Consider the following 14,619-nt stretch of genomic DNA (forward strand, 5'->3'; position numbering starts at 1 on the left):
CATATTTTAAATTTTTGGTTCAAATCATCGTCACGATATACAGAGAAGTTCAGAAGAGAGGTACAACTGTATCTTCTGCTACTGTGTGTAAAACATGGTGGAGGCTCTGTCATGGAGCTGCATTTCAGCCAGTGGTGCTGGAGATTTAATCAAAACTGATTGAACTGTGAACCCAGAAAAGTACAGTCAGATTTTGATCCACCACTCAATACCACCTGGAAATATCTGATGGTCAGAGGTTTTATTTTTTAGCATCACAGTGACCCCAAGCACACTGTCAATGCAGCAAAAACATATCTAGACAGTAAAAACACAATGAAACACTAATAAAGGTGGTCATAACCAGATACTGACTTTAAGCTTGTTTGGATTTCAGCCACTGTTCTTTCTATACTGTATTTTGATCAATCTCCACCCATATCTCTTTTCCTAGCAAAATTAAGAAATGAGAATCTGGAGATTTTTGAAGGGTACTGTGTAACAAATGTTTTTGCTAATACTGAACCTTACCCAACCTAAGAGGAGTCATATGTATAGTAATGTACACACACGCACAAAATAAACCTTTATTTGAATATAAAACGTTGTTCCGTTGAAAAACAGGTCTTATGTTGACACTTTTACCTGCATATAAGACTGGAGTACAACACATGAGCTACGCCAGTGATGAGGTTGTGGTTGGCAAACTCGAGGATGAGGAGCAGGATTGGGTATTCGCTGCGTCTCTTTTCAAGGCTGAAGTCCTCACTTAAGCCCATCCAGTGAAGCAGCAGCGTCCGCATCGCTTCAGGGAACAGCTCTGTGGCTAGTTCCTCAGCAGGTGGCAGGTCGCTGATGCGCTCAATGTGCTGAAGTTTAAAGCCCTCCACCTTCTGGCTGATGCTGCTGTTGGCTGCATGAAACTGCTGGCCAAGCCAACGTCCTATACAAGTGAGCAGGCTGCTTGAATACACTGGGCCCCAGTCTTTGGCCTTTAGCAGGGCCAGCACAATCTCCGTCGCATCTTTTTCTTCAAGTCTCCCATTTATGTAGCGATCAATGTTCACCAAAAGCAGCAAGACCGTCTCCAGCTGCTCTGAGCAGCTTCGAGGCTCTGAGGAGAACTGTTCATCCAAGTGGTGCAATTTTTGTCTCACTGTGGATATCACTACTTCTCTTTGCTCAGATTGTAAGCTCTGCTTGGGAAGAGAACAATAATCATGATCTGCTGATGTGTCAGCAGTGTCCATGCTACTAACATCTACCACGTCCTTGTCAGCCTGGCAATAAGGAGGCTGTGATATTACACCCTTTGATTGTGAGTCATGCTGGCTGAGCGACCCTGAAGGGTCCAGCTGCACGCTGAGGCTGTAACTCACTTGCAGAGGGCTGTCACTGATCTGTGCTTTCCAGACATCCTAGGGGACAGATGTGATTAAAACATGCATTGTGACAGAAAAATAAAATTATCACGTATACATGATGTTTACCTGGAAATTCTCCAGCACAGCAAGCTGATCTTGCTTACTGTACAACTCAAAGGCTACTCGAAAAAGTCCCTGAATGCTGTAGAACCACAGGCTGTTATTTGCAGAGGGTACCTTCAAGCCGTGAAACCTGAAAGCTTGAACACAATCAGGGGGATCAGTGTGACAATGTGTCTGTCCTGGTGGGTGACTAAAAATAAGGTGCATATCAATGTGATAGCATGAGCTTGTCTATGTTTATTTTCCCCTAGTCATATTTATTTCATTTGATTGTCTACACCCACCCCGTGGTTTTAGAGGCACAGGTGTAATTAATGTTTAACTTCCACTGGTATGTCTGTATTTTACCTGAGGAAAAAGTTATTTTTGTTGCAAGGCCTTTCTTGGCAAACTTGGCATGGTGTCTTGGATGGTTTTCTGTACGGACATCAGTCTTTGAGAGGAGATCGGCTCCCAAATAGAGCGGAATCGTTGAACCCTGAAACAGAGAGGATGAATATAAGCCACCGCCGTATAAAGCCTGACAATAACGTACACTGCCTGACCATGTTAATGGTATACATGCTCAACTGCTCATTAATGCGAGTCTCTAATAAGCCAATGACATGCCAGAACCCCAGTGCATTTATGCATGTAGACATGGCCAAGACAACCTGCTGAAGTTCAACGCGAGCATCAGAATGGAGAAAAAACATGATTTAAGTGACTTTGAATGTGACATGATTGTTGGGATTTTAGCCACACAAACATGTTTTTACAGAGAATTTCTCTGGGTGAAAATGTCTTGATGCCAGAGGTCAGAGTAGTCTGGCCAGACTTTTGAGTTTTCAGCTGACAGGAAGGCAAGAACCACTCAAACAACCACTCATCCCACCTAAATTATGCAGAAGAGCATCTCCGAATGGACAACATGTTGAAGCTTTTAGCAGATGGACTACAGCAGAAGAAATCCACACTGGGTGTCACTCCTGTCAGCTAAGAAAAGGAAACTGACGCGACATTTTGCGGGTTTGGGTGGAGCAAAGTTTAATTTCTTGCCACACTTTGGGACTCTTAGTGCCAACTGAGCAGAATTTCAACAGGCTACTTGAGTATTATTGCTCACCATGTCCAGCTTTTATGACCACAGTGTACCCATCTTCTGCTTCCAGGAGGATAACATAGCATGTCACAAAGCTCAAATAATCTCAAACTGGCAGCGAAAATGAGTTCACTGTACACACATGGCCGCTACAGCCACCAGGTCTAAATCCAGGAGGATGTCCTGGAACAGGAGATTCACATCATGGATGTTCAGCCGACAAATCTGCAGGAGCTGTGTGTGATCAAAATCTCAGAGGAAGGTACCCAGCTCCTTGTTGAATCTGTGCCACAAAGATTTAAGCTGGCTCTGGAGGCAACAGGAGGTCCAACCCAGTACTAGTAAGGTGTACTTAATAAAATGTCCGGTGAGTGTAAAACTGCAGTATAGTATTAGTCAAGCTTTATTTATTTATTTATTTTACTAAGCTGTTTTTTGTTTTTAGTTAGCTACAGTACTTATTTGTTAAACAATACTTATCACTATCCAATTAGAAAGTCTGTGACCGTCCTGGAAGTAAGGAGATGTGTTTATTATGCTGGTGGTAATACATCACCCTCTTGGACTACCTCTGAACCATTAACTCACCTGTTTGGTGCTCTCTGTCAGTCTGAACGATGTCAGACCCACCAGGTAAATAAAACGAATCCTCCTCGCGCCCCCGCCCCACTGCGGTAACGTCAGAGGGATAACCGAGCAACCTGACATTACTGGAAGTTTCAATTAAGTGCTGTCCCACAGAACTGTTCCTGCGGGAAGAGTCACTGCAAATTAAAGTAATAAAAAGATCAACACAAATGACTGCACACGAAACAGAAACAAAATCATATGCTTTAAACCCTCCGCGATGACTCGCAGGGTAAGGTTTGCTTTACACATGCGCGAACTTTTACGTACTTCCTGTTATCGCTACAGATTAGAAAGAGCCGTTTCCTGGCTGGTGTCGCTTTTAACTTTATCTAATTCTTCGTTAAAATACTTTCCTGCAAAACAAATTGGAAAAATACACAGTACAACTGCATTAATGAGAAAAAATATATAAAAGAAAATGAATATGAATTCCACAAGAAGTCTTTGTTTTTCTTTTGGCGACAGTGTTTTAAAATATAAACCACCATCTTTTTTCTTCTTTTCTTTTTTAAAAAGCAGAATAAAAGGGTGAGAATTTTATGTTTGATAAATAATCAACAAATGAATGCTGTACATTACTGGAGAAACTGGGACAGGTAAAAAAAAATCAATAACTCATGGTCTTTAGTTTTTGTTTTTTTATGTTGTTAGGTCTAACTTTAAATTATTATAAGACAAATCCTTACATGGTTCTGTTCCAACCATATAAGGATTTGTCTTTGATGTTTGTGGCATAATTACTAATAACAGAGTTGGTAATATGTATTCATTGTTTAATAGCTAATAATCAAATGCAGAGAGATGTATAAACACATAGTGAGTGAGAAAGGTGACTGAAGAGGAAACACTCAATGCATCCCCTAGAAGCCAACACCTATGGCAGTGTAACTAAGGGAGGATTCAGGGTCACCGGATCCAGTCCTAAGTATACACTTTATTAAAGTTTTAAATCTAATCTTAACAGCAGAGACGGTGTCTGCGTCCTGAATCCAAACTGAGAGCTGGTTCTACAGAAGACGGGCCTGAAAGCTGAAGAAGGCTGTGCCTCCCATTCTACTTTTAAATGCTCTATGAACCACAAGTAAAACAGCAGTCTGAGAATGAAGAGCTTGTCTGGGGTGACACAGTACAATAGGGTCATTAAGATGGGGAATGATTATTCAACACCTTGTATGTGAGGAACAGGATTATAAATTTGATTACAGATTAAACACAGAGAAAGGAGAAGGCAATATAGAAATATGCTCTCTCTTTCTAGTTCCTGTCAGTACTCTTGCTGCAGCATTTTGGATCAACTGAAGGCTCTTCAGAGAGTTTAGTCATCCAGGTCTTTATGTCTTTAAGACATTCCTGGAGTTTTAACTAGTTGGTGTGTTGAATGAAAAGATTGCATAAAAATGTGAGGAGCTAAAGCGTTTTAACACAATCCCTTAATTTCAGGGGTTTCAAAGTAATTGACAAATTAAATAACAGAAAAATAAATGTCCTTTTCTAATACCTTTACTGACAATGACAGCCTAATTCTTGAACTCATGGACATCACCAGATGCTGGGCTTCCTCCTTTTTAATGCCCTGCCAGGCCTTTACTGCAGCGGCTTTCAGTTGCTGTTTGTTTGTGGGCCTTTCTGTTCAAAGTTTGTCTTCAACAAGTGAAATGTATGCTCAACTGGAATAAGATCAGGTGACTGACTTAGGCATTTAAGAATATTCCAATTCTGACAAATTGCAAACTCCCCTAACAGAGGCAAAGTAAAGGAAGGATCTGTGCAATGAAAGCTGGAAAGTCACCAGGAATAGATAGCCTCCCAGCAGAGTTTTATCACAAATTTAGAGATTTGCTACATCCATTTTTAACTGAGTATTACATGAAGCCTTTGAATATGGACGGCTCCCTGCAAGTTTTAATCTGGCCGTAATATCAGTAATTCCAAAGGCGACAAGGATTTAACGGATCCAGGCAATTACAGACTGATAAATTTAATCAATGTGGATTACAAAATTCTATCCAAAGTATTAACAATGAGGCTGGAGGTTGTACTACCACAAATTATTCATAAAGATCAAGTAGGGTTTATCAAGAATAGACACAAATCCTGTACTGGCTATATATTTAAATGCACAGAAGGACTTGATATGGTGGAGTGGAAATATCTGTTTAGGACCCTGGAAAAATTTGAATTAGGTGACAACTTTTGCAGATGGATTAGAACCATATATTTGAGGCCAGAAGCAGCTGTATTTACGAATGGGGTACTCTCTCCTTTTTTGAGTATTTCTAGATCAACACGTCAAGGATGTAATTTAGGTCCATTACTATTTACCTTCTTTTCAGAGCCATTAGTTATTCAAATTAGAGAAAATGCAGAGATTAAAGGTGTATTTGGGGGAGGTAGAGAACACAAATTGTTCCTGTACACAGATGATGTTCTGGTATTAAGCCAAGACCCTGCTAATTCTATCACAACACTATTAGAAGTGACTGATAATTATTCAATGTTTTCGGGGTACAAAGTTGGTTGGCATAAATCAGAGGCGATGCCAGTTTCCCCAAGCTTGTAGTCATGACCTAATATTGGGCTTTAAATTTCAGTGGGTGGAAAAAGGAATGAAGTGTCTTGGAATTGAATTGAACCCAAATATTGAGGATATTATGGCTAACAGTATGGGAAAATTAACAAGCAAAATCAATAAAAATGTGGATAAATTGAGTAAACCAGTTTGACATTGTGGCAAGGGCGTAGATTTGGCATGGACGGAAGGGACATGTCCCCACCAATATCCAGCGATTATTGAATTGTCCCCACCAATAATTTGATCGCTTCGAGTAAAGAAAAACAAAAGCGATAGAAAGAAAAAAAACCATCTGTCAACGTCTCATTCACCCAGCGGTGCAGAAAGAGTTAAATTACGTTCTGTCCTGGAGTCCTACCTGATGTGTCAAATATGGCCAATGTGATTGGCTGTGCCTTTCAGAGAGCTCTGTTTAGTTTTAGCAGCGGCAAGCCTGCACTGCGAGGACCTGCAAGGAGGAGAGGAGGATGGCAGCAAAAAGGAAGAACCTGGATATAAGAAAGTATTTTTCAAAGAAACCTGTAAGTCACTTAAAGTCAAGTTCACTCAAAATGTGTCCGTTATAATAACGTTACAGGTTATGCTAGGCTTTGGCCCACATCAGTCTAAAATTGTATGTAACCATGAATAACGTGTTTTGGAAACTAACTGCACAACATGCAGCACTATTAGTTATCTCAGTCTCCCAGAGTAGCATTTCTAATTTTGATTGAAACTGTCAGAGAAAACTGTAGCCTCGAGCAAGCAAGGATATTAGTTTACAGAGGGTGTTAAAATTATATGTCTAACGTTATAATGTTGGTGACACAGTAATTTCATCCTAATGGTACTGGCATATTCATAGGGTTCATTTTTGAGACTAAATATCATGAGGTAGTCTTGATTTTTTAAATACCCTACAAACATTACTGATGAGTGAAGCTCTGCACAAATTGACAGAAACACTGAAGCAGCTACACATTTTATTCTTATTGTCATGTATTTCCTATTTGTCAGGTGACAGAAGAACCAACACAAAGCTCAGAGAGTAATGGTGATACAAGATCACAGGTGAAATTGGATGATGACTTGGTGGTTCATTACTGTATTTGAAGCAAATTTTATTTTTGTATGATACCTGATTTATATGGAATATGGCTGAAGTAAAGTAAAGTCTAAAATACTTAGTAGTTTGTTTAATAGTAATTTTACATTATATAATTCATATTCATATTTTTGTTTAATTTAAGACTAAAATTAAATTAAATGAATGAGAGGTAAAACTTGAGGGGGTAGGGACAAATAAGTGTATACTTCTGCCTACTCCTTTTCAAGCAAAAAAAAATGGAATGATATTTTGTAATGATTGTGAATGTACATGTTTAAAATAAAAATGAACTGAACTAATTCACATATAAAACTATGAATTGAAATTTTAAATGGTTTAAAAGCATGTAGAATAGCATATGTGGGCAAGTATATTTCTCCTTTTTTTTTTTTTATCAAGAAGCAAAGACGAAAAGGAAAAAAAAGAAAAGAAACAGGGCAGGGTTCGGTGGTTGAATCATCCGTCCCCACCAATGCCAAAACCAAATCTACATTGTGGGGAAAAGTAAACACAGTAGACTCATCAGCTATTATACAGGAATGTTGCCCATGTCTATCCCGCGACAGATGTTCCAAAGCTACAATAATATGATAAAAGATTTTCTTTGGAAGGGTTCGAACCCCGTATTAACATTAATCAACTTTCCCAACCAAAAAAAGAAGAGGGAATAGCCCAAGGCAATATAGAGTATTATAGCATCTCTTTTAAAAATGACTAGATTAGGCAAACATTGCGCAATGAAAACTGATATAGATTGGATTTTAATAGAACAAGAGCTTGCATCTCCATCCACACCAATTTATATTTTATCACAAAAAGTAAATAAAGAGGGTAAGATGCAAAATCCTATTTTGAAATTTCAAAAATGGTGTGGTTGGACGTGCATAAAAATATAAACTTGTGCCTTAGTACAAAAGTATGCCACCTTGTGGGATAATCTTAAAATAAAAATTGGTAAGCAGACTGTTTACTGGGCACAATGGCTAAGAAGAGGTATCAGAACTGTTGTGACTTATTTGAGGGAGATTTTTTCATGCCATATGAGAATATTACAAATAAGTTTCGTTTGGAGCGCTATGGCCATTTTTGGAAGTATTTACAAATAAGAAACTGTTTAAAAGGAAGAGTTACAATAACACACGAAAGTAACCCGATAGATAAGGAGGAATTTATTCAGCACAAAATTCTTAATATATATTATTATACTCCTTCAGCGCTGTATAGAATGGGTGTTGGTAGAGAGGACTTGTGTTGGAAATGTCGACAAGTAAAGGTACTGATACACGCCCTCTGGGAATGCCGGCTGTTTTTTCCAGTTTGGAACAGTGTATTGAATTATATGCAGGGATGGATACCTTGTAATTTGCCCAGATCACCTAAATCATGTCTACTGGGAGACAAAGGAGAGATGCCACAGTTAAATAAACACCAGTTTAGAGTGTTAAGCACTGCATTGGTAACGTGCATTTTTTTAAGATGCGGTCGGGAAAAAGTTGCGGGTGACAGGCGGTGTTGGGTAAGTTACTTTAAATTAGTAACTTAGTTACATTACTAGTTACTTCTATCAAAAGTAACTCAGTTACTTCAAGTTACTCGTTACTTTCAGAGTAACTAGTTACTAGGGAAAGTAACTTTGGTTTTACTCAGAATTCTCTTGTTAATGTGTTGCTTCTGTAACTGGATACCCAGCAAGATTGCCAGTCTTCTAGCTTTCTTACTTGCCACAAGTGCACTGTGCCACCTATAGAAAGGAAAAAATAGTGTGCACATTTCCACGAGAGAAATCCCACACCTGATTCTATCCTAGCCTGCTTTTTACATCCAACACAAAAACTGCAGTCGTGGTGCTTTCGATTGTACTAGGAACTCGGAAATTCTGCCTTCTGAATAGGAAGATGTAGGTAACACCAGACTGCAGATGAGCTGCGTACAGAGCTGGACTGGGACAAAAAAATCGTCCCGGGCATTTTGACTAGAGACCGGCCCACCATTATAGGAAAAATCATAAAGCCTTTGAATGAAAATAAACACTGTTGTGACAGTGATGTACACTGTTCTGATGGTATATATGTATCAATCTATCAATTGTTTGTTGTAAGACTCAGATAATTATTTTTTTAAAAGTGAGACATTTTAAATGAGAATAAGAAAGTATTTCCTTGTGCCCCCCTTTCCCTTTTAATGCCCTACATGGACCCCTGGCAACACTTTGCTAGATCCGCCCCTGCACAGTTACCAGCTGTCAGCTACTTAGAAAAGGATCCTGGTGTTATTTGTCTCTCAGAAACAGTTCATAACTTCCCTTCAACTCATTCATGTCACCTAAAAGGTAAACCTGTTTCTCCATCACAGCTCTGATGATTCAGTAAGGACATCTCCTGGTTTCATCTTCATGTTTCCCTCTCACCACATATCCAAACCGACATCATGACCAGCAGCTTTACAGCTGTGGCTCCAGCAAACATCAGCTGATACTAGAAATTAATATTAAATACATTCTAACAACAGCTGATCAAGCTTAAAAGTGCTGCTGTTGTTTAGCGCGACCTCCGCTGGTTTCCTCTTTCTGGCGCAAAGTGGGCGATAAATAAACGAGAGAGAAAAGCCAATCAGCTGATCATTGATCAGTTTCATGATTGAAGTAGAAACAGGAGAGGGAGGGTGAGAGGATGAGAGAAGAAGAGGCAGCTGTGCAGCAAAGACACAGAATAACTCCAGCTTTGTGTCTTTTTCATTGTAGCTGAAGTCCGGGACAAACTGTGTTCCTTTTCACCTCAATACGAAACGCGTAACATTTTCTCTGAATACGAGACGATTCCGTTTTTTACGGGACGGTTGGCAACTCTAATAATTAACCTTATGAACAAAATAAAGTTCAACATCAGTAACATCATAGCACCCACCCAGCTGTATAGAAACTCCGTCATGCTAGCTAGCACGCAATACGAAAAAGTCAGCATAACGAAAATAAACTCCAACTAAACTTGGTTTATATCTGACCCAGATAGACTGCAGGTCATAACTTCTTACCTGAAGTTCAGTTCACCTGACACTCTCGGACCAGCGGCCGCTTCGGGTCTCTCCTCTTGCCTCCCTTTTCGTTCATCCACCTGCTGGCTTCCACCACTTGATAATGTTATTGAATCTGTGGAAGCTCCGCGATAGCCACCACACGAAGTAACGAATAACGAGCCTATCTAAATCCCAGTAACGAGTAACGCGTTCCCGGTTTTGGCATAATAACTAGTTACCGTGCTCGTTACCACAATAATAACGTAGTTACTGTAACGCGTTACTTAATAACGCGTTAGTCCCAACACTGGTGACAGGTGACGTGAAAAAATGACGAATTATAGCAACTCTGCTGACAGTGTTTACACGTGCTTCCATGGCAACTGCGTCAGACAGAATGTTATTGGATTTGAAAAAAAAATGAATTTATTAGTAAACCTTTGTGTTTGCAGCATTCAGCATACTCAGATACCTGTGATTGCAGCGAGAGAGAAAAAAAACGACTAGCATACACTGATCCACTAAAGATTAACCAGAGACAGCTGAACACCTGATCCCTAAAGGTATGAGCTTGGTGCACATTGCTTTAAAGACTTATTGCAGCAGAGATGCAAAGATTTGTTTTACCTCCTAAGACCCGAACTCTTTCATGGCATGCATTTTTAATTTCTCTTTGTTATTTGGGCTGTAAAAACAAAGAATTACTTTTTTTTGTTTGTTTTGACCTGATTTTTGTTAATGAGAAAAATGAGATCCACATATGAGGACATTCACTTTAAATCTCAATGGCAGTATAATGTCCTCATAAGTGGATATCAGCCCCTTGTAGAGCAAAATTTTGCATTTTGGTCTAGACAACCCAAAATGTGATGTCCACATATGTGGATGCCAGGTCTTAGGATGTTAAATATATTGAATGATTCTAAGTAGAGAAAGTATACAGCTTTTAATAATAATTTTTGATTTTACATAGTGATGAATGCATCTTGTGTTTAAAGAGTGAATCACTGATCATTTTCTGTCTTTCTGCCATTTTACAGTGATGGCACGAAGAAGCCTCCGCCTGCAGGAGTCAGGCTATTATAGGGAAGACGGAACTCCAAATATTTCATATAAAGAGACCTCATACAAGTATGTGTGTGGATGCTTTGGGGACTGCACGCTACATTCTGGATAAAACATCCTCAGGCGTACCGACGGTGTAAATCTTCACCTGTAGAATAAGTCTTTAAACTTGTGTGTCATCTTTTAGGGTCTTCCGTCAGAGAAAACATAGGAGACGAGGTCCCTTTATGAACCCTCGCATACAGCAAAGTAAGGACCACTACTCAATTTTAACATCATTTAAAATGAGAGAAGAAGATTCTGTTATCAGACTGTAAACTCCCCTGTGGCTCTCTCTTTGCAGACAAAACAAGACTTTTAAAGCACATCACCGCTTTCTTGATGCTGCCCATTCTGACTTTTGGTGAGTGAGTCAGAACCTTCTGTCAGACAATCCTTCCTAACACACAAGTAAAACCTGGACCATTTGTCCCCACATCCACCCCTATTCTCTCTACTTCGTGTCTCTTAGGAATTGTGAGCTACACAATTTTCACCAACAGCAAAAAAGAAGCAGAAACAGCAGACACTCAGCCAATTTTTGCCAGAGAATCTCAAGGTAAAGATCACCATCTTCATCTGTCTCATCATCATTTATACATGAATGTACACAAAGAAAACAAATAATTTGTCTGTGATTTGTGTGAATTCAGGAGCCATGATCCAAAGCGGGGTTTCCTCATGGACAGAGAACTCTGTGCACAACCGCCACTTTGCAAAGTGGTGGTTGTACAAATTTATGCAGTGGGTGGACCCCTCCAGGGCCAGTAGAAGAGTAATCCAAGTAAGAATGACATAGTTTGCACAGCAGGATTTAAAGTGATATAACATGGAGAAAAAGTTTACATTTAAGAACTCTGGGCAGCGTAAAAATTAATTTTCTTTCCTCAGGAATATTTGCCTGTGCCTCCAGGGAACTGCTGGCCCCTGGCAGGTCAGAGTGTAATCATCTCACTGTTCCACCCAGTCTCCATCACTGCCCTGACACTGGGACATCTCCCAAAACACCAGTCACCTGATGGAACCAACAAAAGCGCCCCAAGAGTGTTTTCTGCCTATGTGAGTGACATGTTTTGTTGTTAGTCTAAAGATTTCACGTTTTTTTTGTATTATAATTCTCACCAAAACCTCTCTTCTTCTTCAAGGGAATGTTGACCATAGGGGCAGAAGGGACCTTTTTGGGAACTTTCCTATATGACAGCCAAGGAAGAGAATTTCAGACCTTCAGCCTACCAGTGAGTACAACACAAAAACATATTAGAGCTCTTTCAGTCATGCTGTTTTTAATGGGCTCAATTTGTAACCAAATAAGAAAAAACTGATGACAAAATTTACTGGGATGCACTGACAGCTGGTCTGGGAGGGGCTACTACTGCACAATGTTATATAGCATTTACTTTTCAACCTGGTTGGTTCTTTTCATTACCACCTCTCTCTCATTTGTCAACAGAATCCAAACAACAGCATCTTCAGATATGTGAAGCTTAGGATTGAGTGGAACTCTGGAGATCAAGACTTCCCCTGCCTGTATAATTTTAGGGTCCATGGCAAACTCTTTACCTAATAAATGATTTGAATGACTGTGTTACCTGGGTAGTAAGTAAGTGACCAAATCTTGGGCTCTGGGGGCTCACAGCCGCCCAGGTACAGGCAGGGGTCTGAGGAGACCTGCAGGAGGAGTCTTATTTTGAGTGATGGTGCAGGATCCAGTATATTCCCCAACATATTTTTTCAGATTAGATCACCAAAATTTCCTTTGCTATAAACTTATAAGCAGTTAATTTAACTACTAAGTTGGAAAAAGGAAGAGGTAGTGGAACTTGTTTTTAACTGTAATCTGGTTAAGGGTGCAGTAGTCAATACGGGGATGGAGTGTTTTGTCTCTTTTCTCAATAAAGAAAAAAACAGCAGCTAAGGGTGAAAAAGATGGGCAAATGATACCTGCTCCTGTGTTAACCTCCCAAACATGAACAGAACAGTCTAAACAGATTTAATTCCCAGTAATTCGTACAGTTCCTTTAATGTGTGAGACATGAACAATGTGCCCTGATCAGTCATTGTCTCTTGCTGACTCATGAGATGATCTGAAACTGGGCCTGCACCACACTCTTTGCCAAAATGGTGCGCAGCGGCAGTGCTTCGGGATATCATGTTGCATAATCCACCAGATTACATATCCGCCACTAATACAAAGCGTTGAAATGGCGCGATGAGATCCATGCCAATCCACTCAAATGAGACCTGCAGTGGCAGGTCTCTCTGCCTCTCTGCCTCCAGAAAAGCCCCAGGTCAAACCATGGTTTGGTTGGACCAGGGTCTGCCGTGCTGCCAAGTGATCCTCGGCAAGCGTCACAGCCAGCTCGAGGATTCACTGGCCAATAACAGCAGACCCTCTCTGTTTTTCCTGTTGGGAGCCCCTCCATGAACTGCTGCAGTGTCAGCATGTTCAGCAGCTTAACTTCCCCCTCCATTGGGCTGGGTTGCAGCCACTTGACTGCAGCATTGTGGAGCCTCCTGATGTAGGCAAATGGACGATCCCTCAGATGAGAAGGATAAAAGACACTACATCCTTCAACCAAAGACACCCAGTGAGAGCTTTGAGCCCAGTCACACCATGACAGCAAGTGTGTGTCAAGACACAAAGACTTCAGGCAAGGTGATGTTCCCTCATTTCACCCCACATTCATATTTCCTAGATAGTCCTTCAGGCACCATCAGGAGGGACAGAGAACATCTCCTTCTACTATCAGTCACTCAACTCACTTATTCACAGATGTATTACTCATTCACAGATTGAGCAGGAACTCCTTGGCTGGACCTGTAAAAGAGTAATACATTTAAGAAATAAACTGAGAAAAGATGCAAATGTTATTTTGTTTTGTTTTTCATCTTGATCACAGTGTTGTTGTCTAGGCAAAAAACAAAAAAATGGCAGTGAGTTTGCTCAGTCAAACTAGGTCTGCTAATCAGCATCTGCTTCAGTGCTGAATCCATAGCACACAATACAACAACACAAGAACTGCTCTAAAATCAGTGCCAATATGTCTAAACCAGGAAAGAGGTACATATGTGCCTACCTCTCTAAAACACAAACATCCATAAAACACGTGTAAATTCTGAGACACTGTCATGGTTTGGAGCTACATCTCAGCCAGTTCTATTGGGAGTCTTGTCAAAACTGACATCAGAAAGGTTTATATATAACAATGGGATAATCCTTTCCCAAAGGTCGAGCAACTGGTCTCCTCAGTTCAAAAAATGACTTGTCCATTTAAATGATACATCTTAAACATTTGATATCTTTTCTATCTTCTGTTGAGAATAAAATACATAATATATGGGTTTAGGAGATTCATTATCTTCTGATTTTATTTAGTTTTTTTCGCAAGCGGATTGTAAATGTTTAAGTTGATTCGGTTTTTTGTAGTACATATTCTATTTTCAGTATGTATTTTTTCTAAATACGAAAATTTATAACGCAAAGCAATTTTTACTTTTTAATTCAAATTTATTCCTGGAGTTTTTTTTATTTGTATATATCTTCAGAGATATGTAGTAATACAATGTATTTATATTTTTATTTGGGGTTACTTTACGCAGTGAGTGCAAGTTAAAAACAAATAATATTAGTGGTTTTACGTACATCAGTTACGTGAAGGTTCAGTAG

The 14,619-nt window shown here is 39.8% G+C and overlaps 2 protein-coding genes across 2 annotated transcripts; one reads left to right on the forward strand and one right to left on the reverse strand.

Moving 5' to 3' along the window:
• Positions 1-224: 224 nt before the first annotated feature.
• Positions 225-3,423, reverse strand: LOC146376209 (uncharacterized). The gene is made up of 4 exons (XM_084947036.1): positions 3,136-3,423; positions 1,815-1,944; positions 1,470-1,603; positions 225-1,397 (listed from the first exon to the last, which is right to left on the reverse strand). The coding sequence occupies exons 1-4, from the start codon at positions 3,253-3,255 to the stop codon at positions 621-623; spliced, it is 1,161 nt and encodes a 386-aa protein (XP_084803162.1). The 5' UTR covers positions 3,256-3,423; the 3' UTR covers positions 225-620.
• A 7,467-nt stretch (positions 3,424-10,890) lies between these two features.
• On the forward strand, positions 10,891-12,521 carry LOC146376210 (SUN domain-containing protein 2-like). Its single transcript, XM_084947037.1, has 8 exons — positions 10,891-10,979; positions 11,101-11,162; positions 11,257-11,316; positions 11,425-11,511; positions 11,606-11,736; positions 11,844-12,011; positions 12,098-12,187; positions 12,403-12,521. Exons 1-8 carry the CDS (start codon positions 10,891-10,893, stop codon positions 12,514-12,516), a joined length of 801 nt encoding a protein of 266 aa, XP_084803163.1. The 3' UTR covers positions 12,517-12,521.
• The last annotated feature ends 2,098 nt before the right edge of the window (positions 12,522-14,619 follow it).

The sequence above is a fragment of the Perissodus microlepis genome, chromosome 12 (genome assembly GCF_051167445.1).
Source record: "Perissodus microlepis isolate ML-2025 ecotype Zambia chromosome 12, ASM5116744v1, whole genome shotgun sequence".
Lineage (NCBI taxonomy): Eukaryota > Metazoa > Chordata > Actinopteri > Cichliformes > Cichlidae > Perissodus > Perissodus microlepis.